This window comes from Tinamus guttatus, unplaced genomic scaffold (genome assembly GCF_059628265.1).
Source record: "Tinamus guttatus ecotype Peru unplaced genomic scaffold, ASM5962826v1 Tinamus_guttatus_pri_ptg000012l, whole genome shotgun sequence".
NCBI lineage: Eukaryota > Metazoa > Chordata > Aves > Tinamiformes > Tinamidae > Tinamus > Tinamus guttatus.
The window spans coordinates 2,851,922-2,877,168 of record NW_028288546.1 but is presented as its reverse complement, the minus strand read 5'-3'; the positions used below and the strand labels follow the sequence as shown (position 1 = coordinate 2,877,168).

Here is a 25,247-nt window from a genome sequence, read left to right as displayed (position 1 = left end):
TCCACTGTGATAAAATTCTATAATGGTAGTTTAATAGACCCAGAAGCCTGAAGCATTCTAGATTTGCTGAAGCATTCTAGATTTGCTGAAGCACATATCTACTTTTGTCTGCTTGGTGTACCCTCTTCTGCACATCACTGAGAAACAGCAGTACTCCATGGAAATCCCCACTAAAGTAACTGAACCATCTCACTGGACATATTTATCCAAGAAATGTAATAGATAGCCATTACACTCTCAGTTGTTCTCCCTGAATATGTAGGTTCTTTCTTTTTGCTGTTACTTTTAAAAATAAAATGCACCCACTTAATTCCCATTACACAAATTAATAATTAGAACAATAATAATTTGGGTTCTTTAAAGGCACACTTGGCAAAATAGTGATTTGCAGGCAAAAGCTAATAGACATTACTATACAGGTGTGTGTATATACATGTATATAAAAGTATCTCAAGACTCAAAGCCTGTAGGTATGAAGGACTGTGTATGAAGGTGCAGAGCCTCAGTCTTCTGCTTGACCCCTTCACTTTGCAGCAAGGTTCTTAGGAGGCTGCAGTTTGTAGGTGCTGAAGTAGTTCACCACTTGCTGGGGGACTTCTGCCAGGACACACTGCGCCAGAGCTTCTTTGGGAGCCTTATTAACACAACAACAACAGGTATCAGGTTCCATTAAGAGTCAAAGGGGATCCTAGGAGGAGCAACCGCAGAGGAACTCACACAGTGCCCTCATGGGAGACAGGGAAGCTTCCCTGCCATCCCTACCTTTCCACTCCCGTGACCAGCTGACTGCCTCCTTTCACTGCAGTCATGTAAGCTGGATGTCCATAGGGATGACAAAATTTATATATGTGTGTATATGCCTACACGCACACAGAGATGTATTTATTTGCATGTAGGTATCACACACACTTCAGACACAGAATTTAGCCATGTCAATACAATATTACTAACAGGGTTAAGATAAAGAAACAAAAAAAATAGAACATGCTAGGGCTGATATTGAAATTATGAATTTTTAAGGTAGTTTATACTGGTCTTATTTTCCACACCCCAAAAGTTTTGATTTTCTTAGAAATTAACTTTTTTTTCAGAGATGTGACATTTAAATGACAGACTGCATGAGCCTAGGCACATTTTATTGGGTTGTACAGCAAATAAGGATTCCATTCTTTCACTTCCTGTTTTTTGGTATCTTTGCTTTAATGTAAATTCAAAATGACCCCACTGTTGTGACCACAATTTCTAATGCCTACCACCTCCTCAGCTTGGCCTAGGATTTTAACACTGCTTTAAAAAGTGACACACACAGAGATGCAACTGATCCACAACTACAACTGGCACATCCACAATAAAAAACACTTTTCCATAAGAAAAATCACAGTGATATCTCCCAAGTAAACAATGTATCCATTTACCAGACTAAAGTGAGTCCGAAGGATATTTAAAAAGGTCATTTCCCTGCAACAACTGGTCAGAAATGCAGTGCAAAGGAGTCTTTTCAGCTGAATCGACTTCCCCACTGAAAACTCTATAGAGGCTCAAGGCTTTTTTTCCTATCCCTCTCACTTCTCTCCTTCCCTGCCCCCCCCCCCCTTTTTTTTTTTTTTAAAGCATTTGATGAAGACAAATCTCAGGCTTTAGAGTTCATCTCTGGGTCACTACAGCAGCTCACAACTATATGAATAATATTCTAGCAAATTCTAGCATTCCTCTACAAAATTTATTAAGCGGACAGCTAAAATTACTTACATTCTGGAACTTCCTAAATGGCACAAACTGGACTATGTCCCGGACAGCTGGTTCTCCAGATGGGGACCGAAGAACTCCGTTGTCACCATCCAGAAACTCCATAGCATCAAAGTCAGCTCCCCCAACACCAACAATGATAATGGACATGGGCAGTTTTGAAGCATTAACTATGGCAGCTCGAGTTTGATCAAGATCTGTTATTACACCATCCGTTATGATCAGAAGTATAAAATATTGCTGTCAAAGCAATAAACAAGTGTTACAACAAAAAATATATATATACTAACATCAGGCTTAGGTTATTAGTAGATATTTTCTTCAGTATTTCTGCTCAAGTAGAAGTTCTCTCTTTTGTGCGCGTAACATACCTAGCAAAAATGACAGGAGGTTTCTGCTACTGTTCCAATATAAATATCGATTACAGCTACTACTGTAAAACCACCAAGGCAAAACTTTACAAACTTCTTTGTGAATAAAAATCCACAGCTCTTTTCCAAATTGCTTCCCATGAGCACTACTGTATGCAAAAACTGCTAGCTTTACTTCCTGATTTTTTATTTATTTTTTATTTTTTACTGTGTAAGAGAGAGATTTGCTATGCTGAATAATTAAGGATATATATGGATTTAGGTTTCTTAAACTTATGTGAACTACTACGCAAATAATTTGATAGTCAAGACTCAGTCTTCAAATTTGCCAACCCTTAATATGGTCAGCAACCCACACATCTGATTTGCAGTAGGGAAGCAGGCATGATATTTACAAATGCACATAACACATTCAGTTTTATAGTAAGGGCAGTTCAATATGTATATTGGTACCTAGATGTCAGGAACTACATCTCTATGCATCATATTACTTCTCTGTTTCGGTTATCCAATGCAAACCAAGGACTGTAGTTAACTTTTTCACTGAGATTAAGATGCTCTCCTATATTTAGAGGCTTAAATTAGACTTCAATATTTGTATAGCACTGCAAGAACTTTTGCATAAAAGATCGCACAAAAATGTCACATTTAAATTGCTACTTCAACTCTCTCGAGTTTAATTTAGAAGTGAATTGCTCTGCATAACCTGCAAGAATGAGTTAGACTTTATCTAATTTTAAGAATATCAAATACAATTTCACAGGGTAAATGGCAAATTGTTGAAACAGTTCATGCTTACAAGCGTAAAAGAGAAAAATAATATATGCAAGCAGAAAACAAAAAAGAAAACACATACATACACTACAGTAAAGCACTTACAGATGCTGTTTGCTGCTGTGTAGCTGCAGCAGCAAATCTTGCCACATGATTTATAATTGGAGAAAAATTGGTTGGCCCATATAACCTCACTTGAGGAAGGCAAGCCCGATATGCATCAACAATGCCTTGGATTCCTAAGAAACAAGAATATTTTCTTCTTAACTTTTCATATTAGAATTATCAGTGAAGTGACATTTCAACATGAAAGACCTGTTCCTACACTGCCTAAATTGTGCCCCAGTTGTTCAAAACATTTATTTCATGTATCATTAGAGAGAACAAATGGTAGTTCTAATAATGAAGATATTTGTTAGGGGACATGATTAAACTCTTCTTCTATTTAGTTAGATCAATATACTTCACAATTTACCTTTCAAGTATTTTTTTCCTTTCAAACCCATGGTCTAATAAGTTATATACTTTTTCCAATATAAATTGGAATCATTGATATTATCGTTCATACAGTTGTGCTAGTGATGCAAGGAACACACAGATATATATTGCCTCATATCATTTTAGAAAAAGTTACTTTTGGACTTACCACTGCAGAATGGGTTTGATGGATTAAAATTTAATGGGAACTCATGTGACACCTGTCAATACACGAAGGACAGTTAGAATTGTATACACAATCTCCTCCTGAAGCAATGCTTTGAACTATCCAATGTAATGCATTTGCACATCCATTACCTGAAAGGAAGGAGGAATCTGTGCCCCAAATCCAAAGGCTGGAAACATTTTATCTCTAAGAAAAGCAATTTAAAAGAAAATGAAGTGAGTGCTTTGCTTTAAAAGCTGTCATAGTTCAGTAAATTGAGCTAATCAGGGCTGCTTTTATCATTAAAAAGCAGCTTATTAAGAATTAAGAGGGAAAATTAAGTGAAAGTTTCCCTCTGTAAACATATCTAGGAGCAACAAAAGTCTTTAAAACCAGATCACCACGAATTCAAACATTTATTTAAATTAATAAGCTGTATACAACACAGATGAAAAGTCCTAGTTGTCTGCTGTTAAACACAAGCAAAATGGTGATTATGAAGTTTTTTTTAGCCTTCACTCAGGTCAAAAGCTTTCATTCTGACATACTTGTTTGTCATTCTGACATCTTCCACATTACAGCCCATTTAAAAAACAATCATCACAAGAACATGCACGTATTTAAAACATCCAAGGAAACAAACAAACAAAACCCCCCCGCACACATATCAAGACTTACGTATCATAGTCCTGAATGACCATTCCTACTGACCAAATGGCTGTCAGGTATTCGTTAACTCCACTGGGGCTGAGATAATGCAGTGAGTCCGGGGAGCGAGGGTCTCCGTTGGAGCCTGTAAAATCTATCCCCACCTGTCAAACACAATAGTTACTCCAAACTGCTGCCAGAGGTGAAACCAGCCTTCTAACAGCAGGCAAAATCTGTGCTTCCCTCAGAAGGGGTGGAATGAATTTTAGCTGTCAGATTTTGGCTATGTTTATTTTCCGTTAACATTCACAGCAGCTCTTCAATAGCTGCAAAGTTCATCCTGTTTCTTACCATACACACACTCATCAGTAGACTAGCCAGAGACCACAGAATAGCCTTTTCTCTGACCTCAAGAGATCATTTTCTCTGGGTCAATAATGAAATACACTGCAAAGGTGCCACTGTAGCTTTACAAATCCTACCACTTCAGGGCCAGCTCCTCTGTCATGGCTTCTGCGTATCACTTTCATTGTGCAAAGGGCCTTGAAAGCCACATTCAAGGTCGAAAGAGAAATCGTAGGCAGGGAGGAAAAAAAACAAGAACCAAACACTTACAAAAAGGAAGCATAAAATAAACCTAGCCACCAGAGAATTGTAAATTTCTCCTTCCACGCAGCGCTGTCAGTTTCTGCTAAACATAACTAGAGGTTCAGAGCTTTGTACCAAGAACAAAAAAATATTTTTTCTGAAACAAAATACATGGACTCTGGAAAAATGAAAAATACAGTAATCAAAAAAGGAGCACAGCTTACCAATGGTACATTTTAGCTTGCTTCAAAATTCAAAAGCTATTTTATACAAATATATATAATAATATATAATTAACTTACTGTGAAATTCAGCTGACATCCACCCATTATATAGTCAAGGAATGTGCATTCTACTATGATCTAAAAATAAAAATTAAATAGAGTAGAAAATTCAGAGAGGCGAAAAATAGGTGTTATTGGAATAACTCTTGAAGTTGCACTGCTTTTACTCTCTACCGCTCCAGCACTGCAGTGAGGATGTTACAGTGTAGGCATCACACACACTCAGCACATCAGAATCACAGCTTCCACAAAATTACACATAAACTACAAAATAGCTTCAAAACTGCAATCATTTATAACACAATATATTAAGAAAGACTTGATAGAGTATAAATCACTGTAATTTGACAAATTTGGAAATTCAGTGCTTCAGGAGTGGACTTAAAATTGGCAAGCAATTTTGCCATATAAACAGCAGCTTTAAGAAAGTGAGAGCAGGGGACAGTCACTTGTTTCAGCTGCCTGGTGTTAATCTGTCTCTCTATATAAATCAGCACCCTTAATTGTTCAATACACAGACATGCCTGCCCACAAGTTTCAGACATTTTACTGTTTCAGATATTTTGGGGGCACACTGAACATCCAAGCTATTGCACCCCAATGCTTATAAACAGCCAAACAATAATATTTTACTGACCTCGCAGTGCTTAACACTCACAATGCCAGAGTTTTTATAGCTTTTTTTCTTCTGTCGTTTCTTTTCATTTATACATTCAAACTCAACCTACGTGAATTCAAAGGAAGACAAAAACACAGTAAATATCATTTATGGAACATGTTCAGAAATTCTTTGATTGGACTGATATTTTTGTCTTGTATTAAAATGCAGTTTATTTCACTGTCAGACAAATTTTAATTCAGCACACAAAATCTGCTAGAAAAAAATCATCAGGGCAGAGAAAAACACTAATCCTCTCTCTATCAAAAGCGTACAAAATGATTTATTTAGAGAAGTGTATTTCCACCAATAAAGAAGTTCTGCATCATTTTCTCCCTGACGATTTCTCTTCAAAAAACTTTCTCTTTCATAAAGACAGGATTATTCACTTAAGGCGAGAGAGAACACCCAGCAGGAACACATGAAATAAAAGTTGCATACTGAAGTCTTCCAAATTCAGTGATTCAGGCTTCATGAACTGAAGCAGTAGCTTAATCTAAATTTGGGCTCAAGAACCAGCCAGTGCGCATCACAAGGCACTGCTACCAGGCAGTGCTGAGGGCATGTGATTGGCATGTAAATGGTCCAAAGAGGCATTTCAGCTGTGCCTTCTGACTCAGAGCCAGAAAAAAGGCTCCACTGCTTTGATTCCTGCTAAAGTCAGATTTAAAAAAGCAATCTTGCAATTAATCTCAAGAGTAAAAAGGCACGGAATGTACTAACAAGGCTAGCACCCGCTAAGTCTATATGCTTCTCCCTCACCTCTTCAAAACTTTAAGTAACTTTACTCCATACTATCACAATTGCTCAGGTACTCAGTACTACTGGTCAAAAATATATAGCACGTATATGTAATATAATCTTTCAAGTAAATTTCATAATCATTCAACAAGAATTCAAAGTCTGGGGAAAGCAAAAACATATTAAGAGGAAAGGAGGAAACTTCTCAGTAATCCTCCAGAAGCTCCCCCTTCAGGTGAGCCTGTGGGAATAACCAGAGATCACCCAGCCTATGAAGTCAAGCTTTAAGTTGCACTGGAAACATCTTATGGACAGTATCAAAACACATGGGATTAGAGAAGCTATGCTTCAGCTTCAGAAGTCTGTGCTCCTGAATTCTGTTTTTAAACAGAAGTCTGGAGCATACTATTTACCTGTGTGGTTGCACATCTTTGCTTCATCCTACTGACACAGCTACTCTAAACAGGTGGAGCCATGATGCTCATGAAGGCTTTCCTAAGCTTTTTTTTTTTTTTTTTTTTTTTTTTTTTTTTTTTTTTTTAAATAAGGCATGAAGCCTTCCTAAGCATTTCCAAAACAGAAAAAAACTCCTTCAAATTCACAAGTGACCCAGCCTGTTTCATTTCTCCCCTTTCTGTCTCTTCGATAGGGGAGAAACGCAAATAAGCCTTTATGCAGCAGGCTTCACACTGCCCAGGTAGCTACAGTTGTGGTTCTTAAAAAAAAAAAAAAAAAAAAAAAAAAAAAAAAATCCATGTATGCTGGAAAATATGAATGTACAGAATCCTGCTAGCTTTACTCAGTTTATGGTACTAACAAAAAGGCAAGATCACCTTTAAAAACTGGAATGTATTATAAACGAGTAGAAAACTAAGCTATTTTATGAAATTCCACCCAGTCCATTCACATTCATATTTGCATACTTTAAATACAATAATAATAAGGATCTCTGTCAGCAATAAAAACTAAGCTGACATTATCTGGATGCAGAAAAACTAGAAAAAATAGCTCCCAGGAGCAAATTAAATGTGAATAAGGTAAGCATTTCAAAATTCTTAACAAATGATACAAAAGAGAATGATTAACCCTGCACTGTTCAAAATTTATTCACAGACACACTACATTCAAGGTCAACTTTTTAAATCATCAGCAGCTCTGAAGATTTCAATAAAAACAAAACATCCAAGATGTTATAAAAGAGCAAGCAGGCACTCGCTATAACCCATTATTCATAATGCATTAACAATTATTCAAATTTTACAGAATTTAGGAAAAAAAAATAGTTGTCCATTAAACAGAGACTTTTATGTTAAAGTTGCTATGCTGTCTTTCACTCTTTTAATTGTAAGCTGTTTATTACAAGTTTTGCAAATCGTCAAAAACACAGAGGATAATTTTACTCTAATAGTCATCTAATATAACACGTCAAGTGAATTTCTGTGCAGCGGTAGGGTTTTCGTATTCAGTGAATTATGCATTATAGCTGATGAGTGCTGCACTCGAAATAAAGGATTAAGTCAAATCTGACAGGAGTACTGCTTTGTCCTTTTAACTGCAAGGAAATTTGTACTCTATTATTTATTCTGCCTACCTGTATTTTATGAATTCTATATATATTTTTTCTAAATCTATGAAAGTTATTGGAAATCAATGTTTGGTATTTACATACTTTAAGCATTGAAAACCAACCAAGATCTTAATCTTAGAATAGTGAATTTGTAATGTAAATTCTGAATCTGCCTCAACTGCACTAGCATTTTAAGTTGTGGCCAAACACAACTTACATACCAAAAAGCAAATCTGGTGAGGCGAGTTTTGCCGCCAAATAGATAAAGAGAATAGAGAAAGATAACACAATAAAAACACACAAGCAGCTAAGTCTATGCAAGACTTACAGGTGAGGACCGAGATGCTTCCTTCAGTTTTGACATCGTGGTTTGAAAGCTTCCTATGAGATCGTGAGACCCATCACCATCATAGTCATAGCACTCTACCTAAAATGAACCATTATGCAGCGTTAGTAACATCAATATCCTACCACAATAATAAATACTGCAATGGTATTTCTAATAGCACTTTACAAAACTCAAAACACAGAACACTCCGGAATCTCTTGCATCATGGAGCTTCCCATGTGCTAGTGAGGCAGTTTGGTAAATTTGGAAGTCCCATCTACAGGATTTTAGACCAGGTCTTCCAATAAAATCCAGGAACCGCTAACACTCAGCAGGGCAGGGAACAGGGGTAGGTTACATCAATTCTACTGAAATGCACAGGAGGGAATGGAGTTGGAGAAGGTAAGGAAATGATCTCTAGGTCTCTTACTGTCAATAGGGTATGGAGACCTGATTTTTCAGAGATATAAAACATACCTACCTTCATAATGTCCTCAATTCTTGCTTTTTAAAAGTTGAAGTTATAAATGTGCCCCAAGTGTACTGCTGAGTAAAAATTTGTGTATTCGATTGTAATAGAATATGCTACTTAATTTCATCTTAGCAAGACAGACATATCGGTTAACTTACTTCAATTAATCAGATCAAAGAAAAATTGACTCTAAGAGTCAAGGTTGGAATTATTTGGGATCAAAGCATTAGCTTTCAGATAATTTGTATTGAGTATATATGGCTTGAAATGAACAACTGTCTTCGTGTCCTTTCCAATTTGAAAAAAAATTCTTTGATATACTCAAGAAAAACAGGTTGCATTACTTGTTCATTTCATTTAGGAATAACATAGTAAAATGAATAACTGCACCACACTGGAGCTGCTAAGAGAAATAAGCTTTCTGGAAATAGACAGCAATATTGAAGTACAAAACACACGTACAAGACAAGTTCTATTCTGTGGAAAACATGCCTCTAAAACATTGCAGTTTGCACTGCTGCTACAATATCTTGAATACACTAAATAAAATGCAGGCACATGCACATATTATCAACTTAAATCTCATACCAGCAGTCACAGTACCAAAAGATTTGATGTACACGGCAAATGTGATGTAAATTCTTTTGAATGCTCTCAATTAAGCCAATCAGGTACTCAGACAAGTGCTTTAGTACCTGAAATTTAAAACTGAAGATATTTCCTGAACCAAGAGCTATGATATCTGTTCAAAGTTAGCACTGTTATTTTTCTTTTTTAAGGAAGAAATCTGCCTTGCTTGTTGTACTTGATCCATCTAACCCAATATACATTTCCAATATTGTATGTAAAATACTTAGTCCAGGCAAGACAAAAATATTCCTTTTTCCCCCCACCACATATGTTCTCTTGGACAGGCAATATCATGAGACAGTGTGATAAAATTGCACGCCTGCTTTCCCCAGCACACCTACACATGCTTGCTCCAGGAGAAAGACTCACATTTTCAGCACAGAAAAAAATTACTGACTCACTGCAAACAGACTCACATGGAGTGTATACATAAATTCAAAAGACACAATATCATCTTGGTTTGTGCATCGCTATGCATGCACAAAGTCATTCGATGGGTGAAAAGTCACTTGTTAGAAAAAAAAAAATACAGTATGTGTCTTTACTTACTATGAGAAATAGCCCATTTTGTCTGCCACTGCATGCATATAAAAGTAGTAAAGCATTGTTTATCCACTCAACAGTGTTATAATACAATTTCATTTGTGTTTTAATGTTTGAAGTGATAGTTCCCACATTTCCAAGATGTATCAGAGCGTGGAATTCAATCTACTGCCTGAAAACCCAAAACAACTACCAGCAAAACCAAATTTCCACTGGAAATAAATCTATGTTTTTGAGATAAGAATCTGAATTGGCATTATTAAAAGCCTACAGTATATCTGGTCAGGTGTTATCATGGTAGAGGAAAAAAAAAATCACTTCATCTTAACAAAATTATTTTAATCAAAGATCTACAGTTAACATGTTTATTTACTAATCAGAGAAATATGTCTACAATATCTGGGATAGCTCTTGCTTCTCCATATATTTTGGAGAAAGGAGAAAGAAAGGAGCAAGGAAATAAAAACAGTATGGATGTATGTAAGTAAAATGCAGTAAAGGAAGCATTTATGAGATTCTGGGCTTGTAAAGTCATTCCTTACACTGCTGTGTAATTAGATATTTTAATCTATACAGGTGCTTGTGACACCCTGGGACTGCTAAGCATTTTCCAGGACTGCCTCAAGCCATATAACTAATATCTGTCACATGCAGTGCATGATCTCCTTTGTCCTTTCCCAGGGGAATAATAATGAGTATAGCACTTTTTTTTTTTTTTTAAATTAATGTCTCAGGTTCCTAACATGCTCATGTCACCTTATAAATGACACAAGGATTTTAACTTCAATTCCATCCTCAAACTAAGGGATTTCCCAAACAAAACCATTCAGAAGAAACACAACTAATTCAAGGTAAAATTCAAAACCCAGGAGTTAAAGACTAGACTCAGTAAAACTATCACTTTGCAGACTTGCTTGACCCTCGAAAAGAAATTCCAGTTTTAACCAAGGAGCCAAATTACTGATGTACTGTTATCTCAGATCTTCTGAGAAAGGGAAATAGCGCCTCAGCAGATGGTCCTCAGTCTCTACACAGTCTTTCAAGACCAACAGAACAGGTTCAAGGGGCCCTCAAGGGAGATCTGGGTAACAAACAGAAGGGCTCTGTGTCTTCCTTGCTGCCTGCTTTTGAAATGACTCTGAGCTAGATGCTCAATTTGTTTGAGAAGAAAGCCTGCCAGCTGCAGACATGTTTTCTTGACAGAAGCTGCTGCTGACTCAGAACTTGAGACCTAGGCCTTCACAGCAAACCCACTCCCCATTCCTGTTGCTTGTTCTGCTAAATCACATAGGCTCTAGTTCCCAGGTGTCTCAGGATTCTAAGGGCTGGGAAGAATTCCTGCTTCACAGCAGCCTCGAACAGCATCACAGCCTTCAACCCTAGCAAGATCTACATATAGGCTAGAAAAAGAAAAAAAATCTTAGTCCAGATTCACAGGACTTACTCAAAATAGAGAACAGAGGAAAACATATCCTAGGAATTCATTCACACCGCTTATTAGCTGCTGTGAAGGAGAAGATAATCCAAAAGAGTAGCATTCCCAGGTGATAGCAATACTTCCATATAAGCAAGGTTCGCCCTCACAGTTTAAGAAGCAGCCAAGAGAAAGTCCTGACTGATGAAATGGGAAAAGCATAGACTTGCCTCCTCTTTGAGGCTTTTCCATAAAAAGATGGAAAGTTTCTCTCTAAAGACCGAGAAAAAAAAAAAAGCCTGCTTAAAAGGTAATGCTTCCTTTCCACTATAAGCATGTTTCATTCTAGAGGGATTTATATTGTTATTAATTTACTCAATTTACTCCTCGTGGGAGGCAGCAGCCAGAAGCATCACACAAATGTGATTCCCTCATTCACAGCCAAATTAACTGGAGCTGATTACACCACTGTTACAAGAGGCTGAAAAAGGAGCAGCAGCTGCAACATATATTCAGGAGATAGTTAAAGACTAAACCAGGAAATATACTGTAATACAAGACAGGCAAGCAAAGGGGAAAAAAAAAAAAGGCAGGAGAAAAAAGGGATTGTTAAGCATGTTTAACACATGATCTACATCTGTTAGCTCAGGAAGTGCATTAAAGATTCCATTAATGTTACCTAGTGCACCAGTAACAAGATGTTATTCATCTGATTATTCATAAAACAGAAATAAAAGCATATTCTAATGCATCTTTCACTATACGCTCTTAACACTACTGATGCTGGCCAACGCAACACTTGAATTGTATAATCTAGCAAGAAACTGACCTGCAGCTTTCAAAGCTGTTTATGTTGGACTGTTTTCCCAGCCTTTCAAAGACCAACTTTTATGCATCATTTATGCATCATTTATGCATACGGAGACTTTTTTTTTCTCTCCAAAGCATGCTTACAGCTTTGTGACTTTCAAATACATAATAAAGGAGAAGGGAAAAAAAAAAGGAGAAAAAACAATACTTTCAATATAATCTGAAACAAAAAAACCTAAAATAACACACTTTTCATTACATTTTCTATTTTTTTTAATATAGCCATAAAATCACATGCGTTTCTTACACATTACCTTGATTGACTTATCCATGTCACTGTAACATAGAGAATTGAGAGAGATTTTAAATGGCCTCCAAACAGGATTCAAGTTGTTTTTAATAACCTGTAAAAGACAGCCAAAACAGTAATACTTACAAGAGTGGAAAATAATCATCATATCTGGTCTTCCCCTCTTGTCATGATTTTCATAAACAAAAATTTTTGACTAATACCATCGTCTGTCACTTCCCATAATACAAACACTAACATATACAATTTAGAACAACAACTAAAAAAATGCATTAAAAACACGCCATATCACTGTCAAAGCCAAATCACAGGATATCTTTTAAAATCTGCATTCTCTAATCTACACTGTGATCTACTACATCATGCTGCTATTACTTTGGAAGGAATTTCTGATTTCATTTTCCTTATGTACATGCTGATACTGATAGATTCATCAGTGAATGGAAGCATGATTTATCAATAAAAAGAAAAATAAATAAATAAATAAGGGAATTTTTGAAGAAACCAAAGTTCTGGAGATTACATTTCACCCCAGCCAATGCTTATTCTGAAATGCCTCTTCTGAAAAATACTTCCTCAAGAAATTCATGGTACAGTTCAGCAGAAATAGCGTATGAGAGTAAAAGGATATTTGCTGCTTGCCTGCGTGTCTTAAGCCAAAAGCTAAATAAATATTTAGGAATAATACTGATGCATATGCAGAATTTGTCATTTAGAATGTGCCCATAATATAAAATATCCTCTGAAATGGACTGGTATCAGTACAAGCTCTTCCTCTAAAACCAATAAAATGATTTTACACAGAAAAAAAAAAATCCCACATAAACAGAAAGTCAGTGGAACAGCTGAGATAATTTCTAACTCTGGTCTGCACATCAACTGCTAGACCAGTTTTTTCTTTTTGTAAGAAATGCTGTACTTCTAGCAGCATGACACACTGAAATTCAAAATTACCACAGCTTCCAGGTTGTTGATAGAAAACATCCTACCTCTGTTCTGTGAACCATCACCCAGTTTCCATCTCCAGTCTGCTTGTGGAATTCCAGATAAGGATCTGACTTTCCAAAGAAATCCTGTATTTAAAGAACGAGCAATTATCCCAGAACATCCTGGGGCATGAATATCATTAAGTGCTAGTTAAAATACATTTAGATTAACAAGAACTAAACTATAGTTAGGGAGGAAAAGCTTGTTATTATTCAAATGAAAATAATTCAAGTCAGATAATATTTATAACAGTAAAATAGATCAGCAAAAAAGTGCTTACATTTCTCTAGCGTCTATATACTAAATACCTGACAACTCAAGCAAATTCAGAGTTACTTATACCGGTATGAATAAGTAGTAGTAGAAATAGCTCCCTAAGTTGGACATTTTTTTCCATTATTAATACTATATTTTTAAATACAGTAATTTCAACCAATCCAAAACTATTGAACATTATAGATTCAGGCACTAAAAACAAAAAAATACATATCTATGTCAGCAAGTACACTTCTGTCATTTATTTTAATAAATTTACAGGTAATCAGTTATGCAACTGTTCAAATGATTGGATACACAAGAACTCCTTTATCTTTTTAATTAACTGTGAAGATGTACATTTACATGGAGAAGTGCTGATCTAGGAACACCCCTGAAATAGTCAACATTACTCTGAAGTTATTCTTCATCCGCTTGGACGCAGTCCTGTGCCACGTGCTCTGGGTGACCCTGTGTATGCAGGGGGGTTGGACTAGATGATCTCTAGAGGTCCCTTCCAACCCTAAGCATTCTATGATTCTATGATTGTATGATTCATTTTTCTTCCGGCGTAAGCAAAATCTTAATGGCCCCAATAACTTCTCCAAATATCAGAATTAACATTTTAATGCTTCTGCCTGTGACAGAATTCTAATTTCACTGCTTCATCACAGAAACAGCAACCAGTTAAATACCTTATTGTCCAATTTCCTTGCTTCTACTTCCAGTACAACTACTCTGTTATCCTTCACTTCTTCTGCTGTAATCTAGATAGGAAAGAAAGTAACAAAGATCATGTAACTTGTATTCAGAGGCCAAGGCATCTTTTCAAAAAAAAACAAAAAAACAAAAAAAAAACACCTCGAAGCATTAAAAATGGAGGGGAAAAAAAATGGAAAAAAAACCCACACAATTCAACATTGGGACTCACTACCCATCACAGTCTGAAATACATTTCAATTCAGTATTTAAAAACAATGATGCTGCCAATTAAAGATGCTGTTTGAATAGCAGGACATCAGTTGCTTTGATTTTGAGAACTTTCCAGCATGCTCGGCAGTAGCCAAGTACCTGGTGACACACTGGCACACACACAGATATTTTGCCTGTCCATTCCTCCATCCTGTCAAAGATGCACACAAGGAGTCTTCCAGATGCAGAAGTTGGGCAACCTTCCCTTTTGATAACAAGGAATTCACTGGTACAAAATATCCAGAATGCTGGATGCTAGACCTTCTTTCTAGCACTGTGAATTAGATATGCTACATTTAAGCAACAATATAAAGCAAACAAACAAATGTTAAGGTTAAGTGTTGAAAAGTAGTATTATCTTACCGTAATACTGCCTTTTCCAGCAGGTCTGCCATTTTTAAGTACCAATGGTTTTGTTAAAGTCTTGTTAGAAACTATCTGCCAAAACAGAAGTTGAGTATCACGCATTATTATTAGAGGAATCAAATCATTTTTTCATATGCAAGAAATGAGACTGTGAGGTATTTTCATGTTAAGAATGTTTTCTTTGCCATGAAGATGACAGTACATTTAATTCCTATTTTCTGCTACAGATAAACAGATATATACCTGGTACATTTCAAAGATAAAAACATTCATATGATGTATAAAGGTATGAACATATGCAGAGTTTCAGGAGCAGAATAAAATGCCTTATAGCAACATAATACACACACAAGGACAACAAGAGTATCTTAAATTGCAATCTTAAGTCATTCTTAAGTTTTTCAGAAATAACATTTAAATAGATGCAAGCCGTATTTCATAAATAGCTTCAGCAAACACATTTATAAACACAATGTGTTCGCTATGCAAATAACCATCAGCCCCCTCTTGCTGGATTACTAGTTGATTTTGATTTAGCCTTTTCAGGCAATGTTTTTGCAGAAGACTCTCTGCTCATTCTCTAGGTCTTTCTTTACTGCAGGAACAAGTGACTGCTTCTAAATTGTTAATTTAATTTCACAATGCCTCTTTTTTCCTAATGCACTATAAGTAAAAATAATTTAGACACAGTAGTGGAAAAATTGAGAAGACACTCCTGAGAAGAAAAGCCTTCAAAAGCTCCACATGCTGGAGAACATGCTGGAAAAGTGGCCTGAATATGACAGCACAGAACTGACAGGCGAGTAAAGAGTTAACAAGTGACTACGAATTGCAGGAGCTCTGCCAGTGTGGCAAAAGAGAGATGTAGAAACTCTGGGAAGCAGGAAGTCCTGTGGAGGCAGGGAAGTCTCACTTCACTAAAATTTGCAAACAAAGAACTGATACAATTGCAAAACACTTGATAAGGGACTGAAACCCGCCTCACTGAGGGTACAAAGCAGATAATATGGAAGTCCCTTGAAGATTCTGGAAGAATCACCTTATAAGGCTGACACACTCCTTCCCTACCAGCATAAAAGCCCGCATCTGGCCTCAGTGCGTTGAGCGGGGATTGGGAAGGCCACCTGACCAACTCCTCCAGCTGGATCCTGAGCGTCTCTCCCCTCCTCTCAACCTGGGGCATTCAGTTAAGGTGACTCCTTATAAGAAGGAGAGCTCCGTGTACACTCAGGGTGAAGAAACGCTACAGCATTTTATTGGAACAAGCTGTGCTCTCTATATAGTCGTACTAATTACTAGTTGCTATTTACTAATTGATAAGCCCATCTCTATAACAACATCTACTATTACCTGGCATGATCATTATCTCAAAGATCTTGTACTGGTGAATAAATTCAACTAAATAAAGCCCAGTGCTTGGAGCCACTCTGGATTATTTTACTGCCTCCTTTAAGGAGCTAGCATGACAAGAGTGGAATTCTATAGCCAAATGAGAGTGACATCAACAGTATATACAACCAGGATCATTGTTCGCCCTACATGGAAGGCAATCATTATCAGAATTAATATGGCCCTTGTTTATCATTGTATATCATTGTACGCTAATTCTTTTATTTCTGGGAATATACAAATAAGAATTTGGGCACTGGTGTAAATAACCAGCAATTATTACGTTGTGCATCACGGCAGTCCTCTTACTCTTAGATAGCTATCTAAGCAGTCACCATTTTAGGGTACATTTTAAAACAATATCTCAAGATATTTTGCAAATAAAAGGTCTATAGTAAACTGAGCCTGGAAAAAAAATCTATTTTCAAATTAGAGTATCCTGCCTACACAAGAACACAGTGATAAGTATCTAAGCTCTTTTTAAGATAAAAGTGATTAATGATTTGCAATATGTTTGTATTTTCTTAATTAAAGGACTGCATACTTACTTGCCCCAGTGTACATTCAAATTCTCCAAGGAAATCATCATCACTCAAATCAAAGGTCTTGTTGTCAATGTCATATATTCCAAATTTAAGTTTCTGAACAAGCTCAAAATAATAATCAATTAGGAATTTCTTGGCAAATTTGGGGTTCAAGGAATTCTTGATTCTTTCTGTGCGATCAACCTGCAGTTAAGAGAGAAAAAAAAAAAATGACCTTAGCCAGAATTTTACTAGTCAGTTCAAACAACTACAATAAGCTTCCAAATCAAATGACTAATTAAAGGCCTTCAGAAGAATCTTCTTAGTTAAAACACATATATGCCTATAGGCCTTCTCAAATATAAGTAACCACTGAATGTTACAAAGTCTGCTACCGTGAGTCTCAGATATTCGATGAACTGTTTCTCTTTGTTCCCAGTAAGAACTAACTACTCCTGGGTTGGAAAGACCAACATAAAAGCAGCGTATTTTCAAATCCAAGATGAGAGACAGTTCTGGAGTACTATATTTTATAAAAGCACACTTAAGCACTTGAAGGCTGTCTGTCCACGTATGGTTACAGTAAATAGTATTATAAATAGTAAACAGATGTAAGCACTTCTTAGAAAAGAATTCTTAGCGTATTACCTGTATACCTACTGCAGACATAATCTAGCAAGGATTCATACCATTCAGTGGTATTAGTAGATTTTTTTCTTTAAGGAAATTTTATGCTCCAGTGTTTGAATAGATCCAACAAGTTACACACTATTTTGAGCATCACATTTTACCTCATACCACTGCTGACCACTTGTGTTCTGGAGCAGCACACACAGTGGGTCTGACTTGGAACCAACATCTTTATTCAAGAGATTGGCGCAGGCAACTGTCAGCTCCACCTTCGTCACACACTGGGCAGCCATTTGTTAAGCTAGAAAGTAGTAAATTTAAAAAAATTGACCATTAAAAAATGGATTAAAAAGGAAACCTTGGAAAGTTCACAGTGCATTATTTCTCTAAGTGATCATCAGAGCCATTAGCTTGTTAGAGGGAGTCCTGAGACTCTAAAATGCCATCTTAAAGATTTATGATGTACTGACATTATCAAGAAAACTGTCATACTCTCAGCTTTACCACAGAGGGATAAAACTTCACTTCAAAGTGTGCATATATGAAATGAAATCAGGTTTCTTAGCCTGAGGACCCAAGTGGAAAACGAGACACACCACCAAGAAATCACAGTGCTTCCAACAACTGACAGTAAACTTTGTCCCACATTTTCATGATGAGGTTTTTAGAATACCAAGCAAACTTTAAGTTACATCCTGTAAAAATATACATGAAGGCAACACATTCTTATGACAACACAGCTTTTAATAAAAATTTAATGAATTAAAAAAGATCACATGAAATATTTTCAATTCTTTATAACAGGACATGAGGTTGGCAGGTTTGGAAAAGTAATAAATATTTATTGTGGGCAAGAGGAATAGATTATCTTTTCTTAAATATCTTTCAGATGAAATATAATTTTTCTAATATGATAAACAACTCTGAAATCAAGTAAGAAATTAGGAGAAGAGTTCCTTCTGAAGACTCATAAAAATACATAATGAAATCAAGACTTTCTCATATTTCCTCTGAAGTAACTCTCATTCTCCACTGCAACTCAGTATATAATAGCAGCAGAGAGATATTTTCTTTACATCCAGGTTGGCCTTTTCTAATACCTCTTTGGGAAGGGAGCGTTCTGCAGTAAAGTAGCCCTTGACTCAGTACTAAAACTTCCCAGAGATCCACCTGCAAACACAAACTGTTTTCAGAGCTCCCAAATCACTTTATCCTTGCAGCAGCCTAGAGGTGGGATCCTTCTAGATCAACTACCTTGAAAACACGTGAAACAAAAAAGGAATAAGGAAGAAAAGACATCTGCTTCTGTCTAATGTGTTCACCGCCATCATAGACATTTCAGTGTACCTAGACCTGAAACTTTAGCCCAATCCCTCTCTTATCTTCACTGCATTTTTACAATTTTCAGTGAAAGCAATTTGTTTGGGAGGGGTGGAAAGAGATGAAGGGGAGGGAGGAAGGAAGAAAGAAAACACTGCAATCAGAATTTCCTGAGGATCCTTACATTTTGCTTAACCGTGTTTCATATATTGCCTCTCCATCCCTGCTTTGCTCAGTTAGAGATGGACCCTTGGGGGTGCCGATAGAATAGGAATAATCTGCAGTACAACCACTGAAACGTCCCTGCACATGCATTATTTATAAGGGGCACAGCAGATTTACAGAAACACTCCTATACCTCCCAAGCACCTAAATGTGATTCCATCTACAAGCATCCTTTCCCCCTCTGACTTCACCAATTTTTGATCAAAGTTTTTGGGGGAAAAAGAAGAAGAAGAAGAAAAAAAGAAAAAAGAAAAAAAAAAGAAAAAAAAAGAAAAAAAAAGAAAAAAAAAGAAAAAAAAAGAAAAAAAAAGAAAAAAAAGAAAAAAAAAGAAAAAAAAAGAAAAAAAAGAAAAAAGAAAAAAAGAAAAAAAGAAAAAAAAAAGAAAAAAAAGAAAAAAAGAAAAAAAAAGAAAAAAAAAAGAAAAAAAAAAGAGTGAAGCTCCAAGTATGTAAGTTGTTTTCAAGCCAATGCTTCTAACCCTTAGAAAGCATATCTTTAAAAGCACTCTGCTCCTTTTTCCCAGGTCTCTCTTCATAGAGATATTCTTTACTCTGCTGTCTGCCAGAAGAACTCTAATTAAAGGCCAGTGGCCTTGCCCAAAGGACCCAGGGCAGAGCAGAGTCTGACTCATTAATGGCTGTTTCCAGAAATGCAACTTTATGCTGACAAAAATGATGTTCTAATCTCCAGTGATGCTACAACTACACGCACAAATGGCTTTCCTGAAATGAAAGAGAATTCAAACTTGGACGATGTCATACTCTCAAAACGGTTAAAATTTTCTTAATTGAAACTCTAAAGAGTGGGTAAACATTATTTAAGGTGAGAGATTGTGAAAAGACACATAGTCACACTTCTTTTGTTAAGTACTGCTTCCAAAATCACTAGTAAATAAATGTCCAGAAACCAGTCTGTGGAGGCCAGTCAACCTAAACATTTGGTCAGTTTATCTATTGAGTTTTTGTGTTTCCCACTCTTCCCTATTTCTCTTATACCAGAAGCTCTTTCTCACAGGAACGCTTTGTAATTTCCTCTCCTCTGCACTTCTTTCTCTCCGACTATATATCTGATTTGGAAAGAGAGCCAAATTGGCAAGAGAGGCACGTGCAGACAGCATTCTTTAGCACAGCACAGAGAAATCAACAAACTGCTCCATATCCCTTCACTGAAATATAAATGCTGCTGTCTGAGACCTAAGCAGGATGCTAGCAGCTAAAAGACACAACTGTTTATAAGAACAAGCAGTTAACTGAGCAGAGGATACTGAATTTGAAAACCAGATATAAAACCAAAACCTCTCAAGTCCTGAGATGATCCTTTACACTGTCTGTCTCCACTTTTGTAAAATGCAAGATGAAAATAATGCAAATTATTTCCCTCCAAGATTTTGAAAGTGTTAGGAATAAATATTTAGAATTGAACAGGTCTGTAATGTTTTTAAAGCATTTGAAGAAATATTTTTATTATACTTGGAAAAAAAACAATAAGTTTCTCCATAATAATGCAAGACTGATGCTTTTATATTATATGGCTATGTAAAACCTGTTCTTTAATAAAATAAAGCTTAAAAGATAACAATATACTTACCAGGGAGAAAAGGTCATACTTCATTAACCCAAAATACAATATTTATGTTTGTGAAACTTTCAACGCAGGTATAAACAATGGATATTTCTCAACACTGCAGTCATTACAGAACCTTCTGGGGTCAGGCAGGCACTTCAAATGGGCAAAATCGGGAGTCCTTTAAGCAGAAGTAGCTGTGGGAGCTCTACACATAATTGTGTAAAACCTCAGAAACTCTCATAAAAATGCACAAAGGGAAAAATTCTTCTCATGTTTGGAAGGCTGTGTTAGCTGACATGTGAAGGACAAGGTGGTGATTGGGAATAGTCAGCAGGGATTTATGAAGGGAAAATCGTGCTTAACCAACATGATAGCCTTCAGCAAGTCAACTGCCTTATCAGGCAACAGCAGAGCAGAGGATATTGTTTCTCTCTGGTTCAGCAAGGCTCTCAACAGTGTCCTGTAACATCCTCATGTACAGACTGATAAGTGCAGGCTAGAGAAGCAGAGAGGTGGACTGAAAATTAGCTGAAATTGAGGGCCCCAAGAGCTGTGACCTGCAGCACAAAGACCAGCTGCAGGTTGGTCACTGAGGCAAATACTGCTCTGTGCTCTCATTAACAACCTGGATGATGGGGCTGAATGTACAAAGGTGCAGAAAATAAAAAAGGGGAGAAGTGGCTGACACACCAGCAGATTGTGATGCCATTCAGAGGGACCTTGACAGGCTGGAGAAACAGGCTAACAGGGATCTCTGAACAAAGGGAAATGAAAAGTCCTCCCCTTCTATGGAGGAATAACCTCATGCACAGGTAAAGGCTGGGGGTCAATCAGCTGGAGAACATCATCGTTATATAGAAGGATCTGAAAATCCTGATGAACAAGTTCAGCAGGAGCCAGCAACACACCCTGAGGTCAAAGGCGGCCAATGGTATCCTAGATTACATCACGAAAAGTGTTGCCAGCAGATGAACAGAAGTGATCCTTTCCCTCTACAGCACTGGAGAGGCTGCATCTGGAGCTCTGGCTCCAGTGCTGGGCTTCCCAGTTCAAGAAAAACATGGACATGCAAGAGCAAGTCCAGCGAAGGGTCGCATAGTCGATTAAGGGACTAGAGCATCTCTCATACAAGGAGAGGCAAAGAGAGCTGGGACTGTTCAGCCTACAGAAGAGAAGGCTCAGGGTGTGTGGGGGGGGTCTTATTAGTGTTTTTACCCAGAATCAGGTTAAAGCAAGAACATCATTAAATCTACTAAATATTATAGGTCCTTCTGCTCCAGCTGTCATTATCAAAAGGAAACTGAAAATGAAGGATTAGCCTCATCCTGCAGTTATACTGATCATAACGTTCTCTGAATTCTGTCAATAATTCTTTTGAAGACAAGCAGTAACCACCAAATAACGTGGCCTATGTCAGCTTTTAAACAGAAACTGTGAACACAGCATTGTACTTGGAGGAAACACATCTCTTAACAAGCATCTTCTAATTCAGCTCTTAAGAACTGCTGGATTGCAAGTCACATCAACACTGCAACACCAGAGGAGAAGACAAGCTGGCCCAAATGACTCTCTAGGGCAGCACAACTATACATACACATCTACAGCTGCTTGATTCAAGTCTGACAAGCAGAAATACATAATTACATAAAAATCAAAGGGCTAGTAATGTGAGCGGGGTTCACTAACAAGTCTCAGACCTGTTCTGATGCAAGAAAGCTGCTGCTGTCATAGGACCTTTCCTGTCTTCTGTAAATTACAAATGACAACAGAGCAAAAATCTGTGCTCACCCTGAAGCCCTGATGGATAGGGAAAAAGTGGATGAAATACTTAAAAACTTGCTAATACGGTATGTTTCTAATCAGATAATCTTCCAGCTACAGATGCTGCCACACTTAAATTTGTGTTATGTGAACCAGAGTACCAGAAAAAGGCAGTACCATGCACAACTAATGGTCTGATTCTCCAGAAAAAATAAGTATTTCCCAAGAAACTGCACAGATGACAACCCAGAAATAAATAATGTAGATATGCTATAAAAAAAGAGTCTTGAAACAATCCTAATCTTGAAATAATAAAGGGGTAGCCTTACTTCCTGAATACAAAATGAAAGCCACCGTTAGTCTCCACTCTTTCAGACAGGACTAAGACACCGCTTCTTGCAAGTAGGTATTTTTGTGGCGAATGATTCTAGGCCTGCGCTCCTGGTGCTCCACCTGCTACAGAGCTCACAAAGCAGCTGCAGGACTCCTTGCGATGGCCTCTCCTCCACTGAGAGCGTTAGTAGTGACAATTTATGACACTACGTGTATGTACAGACACATAGACTCCACTATCATACAATATAGGTAAAATATGTATTTCAAGAAGAGGAAAATAAAACCCTCAACATAATATCTCAATTTCTAAGGAGACAGACCACTTCACAATATCTACCATTTTATATAATGTTAAAAATGTCAAGATGAGCTTATAAGCTAATTTCATCACTGCATTTCAATGTTAGAGGCTTCTCTTAAAAATCCTACCTCCAAATAGTTCTGGCTCCCCCTTTTTCTCTTGCTTTACAGGTCACACAGCTGATACACTCCCCTGTTGCATCAGCTGCTGTGCCTATGAACTACTTAATAGAAGCAGCTGAAGTTAATGCAAGTTAATGCCTTAGAATATATAGGGAACAATTTGAGCTAAGAATCATGCAGACCCTTCAGTATCAGCTATATGTCATCACATTCACAACCCTGTATATATGTTAAGGAACTGTATTGTTCTTAATTAAACACACGGAATCAAGCTAACAAATATAAGACACGCTGACCACAGAGCCCATTTTATTGTGGAAGAGGCCCAGCAAAAGTCAGAGCTAAAATTTAAAGAGTCTGGGACATATAAGCATGTGCGATAATAGAATTTATTTTCTCTGTGGGCAATGAATCATCAATTTACATAGGCTTCATCGTACACATGCTGTTCAAATACTTATCTGCTAGACTGGTAGGAGTAACTAACACCAGAGTAACAAGTCAGGCAATGATTTATAGATAGACTCTCTATATAAAAACCTATAATTAAGTTATTCTGCCAAATAATATATTTAGAATTCTATTTTTAAAAATCTACTGTATGGGCCAGAAACTACTAATTTGACTTCCAGGACTCTTGTCCACAAAATGACTTAGAAATCACCATTTCTGAACACCTCTTTGTTGACACTTTTATTCGTGAATACATGTGTTCACCTATTAAGTATATATTTAATGCCAAGTGTTCTTTCCAGCATCAGCATCCTTTCCACACAAAAGCTTTTATTAAATGTGGATGACATTTTGATTCAAGCTAGCTGAATATAAAAGTTAATATTTAACCTTGAACAATACAATTAAGAAAGATGCCCTGACTTCTAATATACTTTATTGTACTAAATAGACAGCATTCAAGCTGTGGAAAAAGGGGTTTCCTGTACATGCATTTTATCAGCCAGGTCCTTACTGAAAACAAAACCATGCAACCTGAAGCATATCTTAAAGCATGTCTTTTTACTGCAATGTCTACGTGCAAAGGTACTGACTTACTTTATATGATTAACGGTTGCAAGAAGAAAGAGGGAATACGTAACTACAACCTGCTAAGTTTTGTTGCATACACAAGATGCAAGTTATCACATGTTTTATACTAATCCTTCTTATGGTCCATTTCAGGCCTGGCATGTTGTGACCGCACTTCATTGTTACAAATACCAGTTCTTAAAAGTGAATTTATGGTAACTTGCCTGGGCACCTCTCAGCAGAAGTCTAAAGCTTCAATAAAAATGAACACAGAAAATGTGAAAGAAAATGAAATTAAAACTAGGAATTGCTACTGACATATAATTATTAAAGTCATAGGGCCAAGTACACCCTGTGTCTTATTAAAATGAATAATCTGTTAGACATCATATTTGTCTATTTAATGAAAATTCATGAGAAACCTATAGTCATTTACTGTTAGAAAACAAAGCACAAAGTAATTCAGTCATAAAAGAAAAACTCAAAAAGAAAAACACCTAAGTGTTTAAGAATAAAGATCAGATTACTTTCTCCCTCCCATACAATGTCCTTTTCAAAAGGTATTTTACATTGAGTAGACTAAAATTAGTAGCTTGCAAGCTCCTACCTTGGCCTTTGCACTGAGTAACTTATGTTTTCCTATGCTATGAAAGATTCCATAAGATGATAGAGAAGAAAGAAAAGTTATGGAAAAGGGGGGGGAGGGGGGTGGAAAACACTATACTACACTGTCCAGGAATATGCTTCAGTACAAACCATAAAGCTGCCTTCCAGGTACTCACATCCTTCATTGACTGTTCTGGGAGGCATCACAGATTCTCCTCATATACATATGCAGTTACTCTGAATACACACACAGCAGATCTGCTGCTTCCTAAACCCACCATATAATTTCACAAGTGCTCATCAGCTACCCTAAGGATTTGCTGCAATGCTCCTGGG

At 36.8% G+C, this 25,247-nt stretch overlaps 1 protein-coding gene across 1 annotated transcript; it reads right to left on the bottom strand.

Moving 5' to 3' along the window:
* Nucleotides 1-418: 418 nt before the first annotated feature.
* CPNE3 (copine 3) lies at nt 419-17,969 on the bottom strand. The gene is made up of 15 exons (XM_010219230.2): nt 17,812-17,969; nt 17,045-17,224; nt 15,105-15,179; nt 14,465-14,536; nt 13,517-13,600; nt 12,532-12,621; nt 8,349-8,447; nt 5,692-5,778; nt 5,073-5,132; nt 4,213-4,346; nt 3,687-3,741; nt 3,538-3,589; nt 2,997-3,130; nt 1,750-1,986; nt 419-634 (listed from the first exon to the last, which is right to left on the bottom strand). The coding sequence occupies exons 1-15, from the start codon at nt 17,941-17,943 to the stop codon at nt 524-526; spliced, it is 1,602 nt and encodes a 533-aa protein (XP_010217532.2). The 5' UTR covers nt 17,944-17,969; the 3' UTR covers nt 419-523.
* Nucleotides 17,970-25,247: the final 7,278 nt, after the last annotated feature.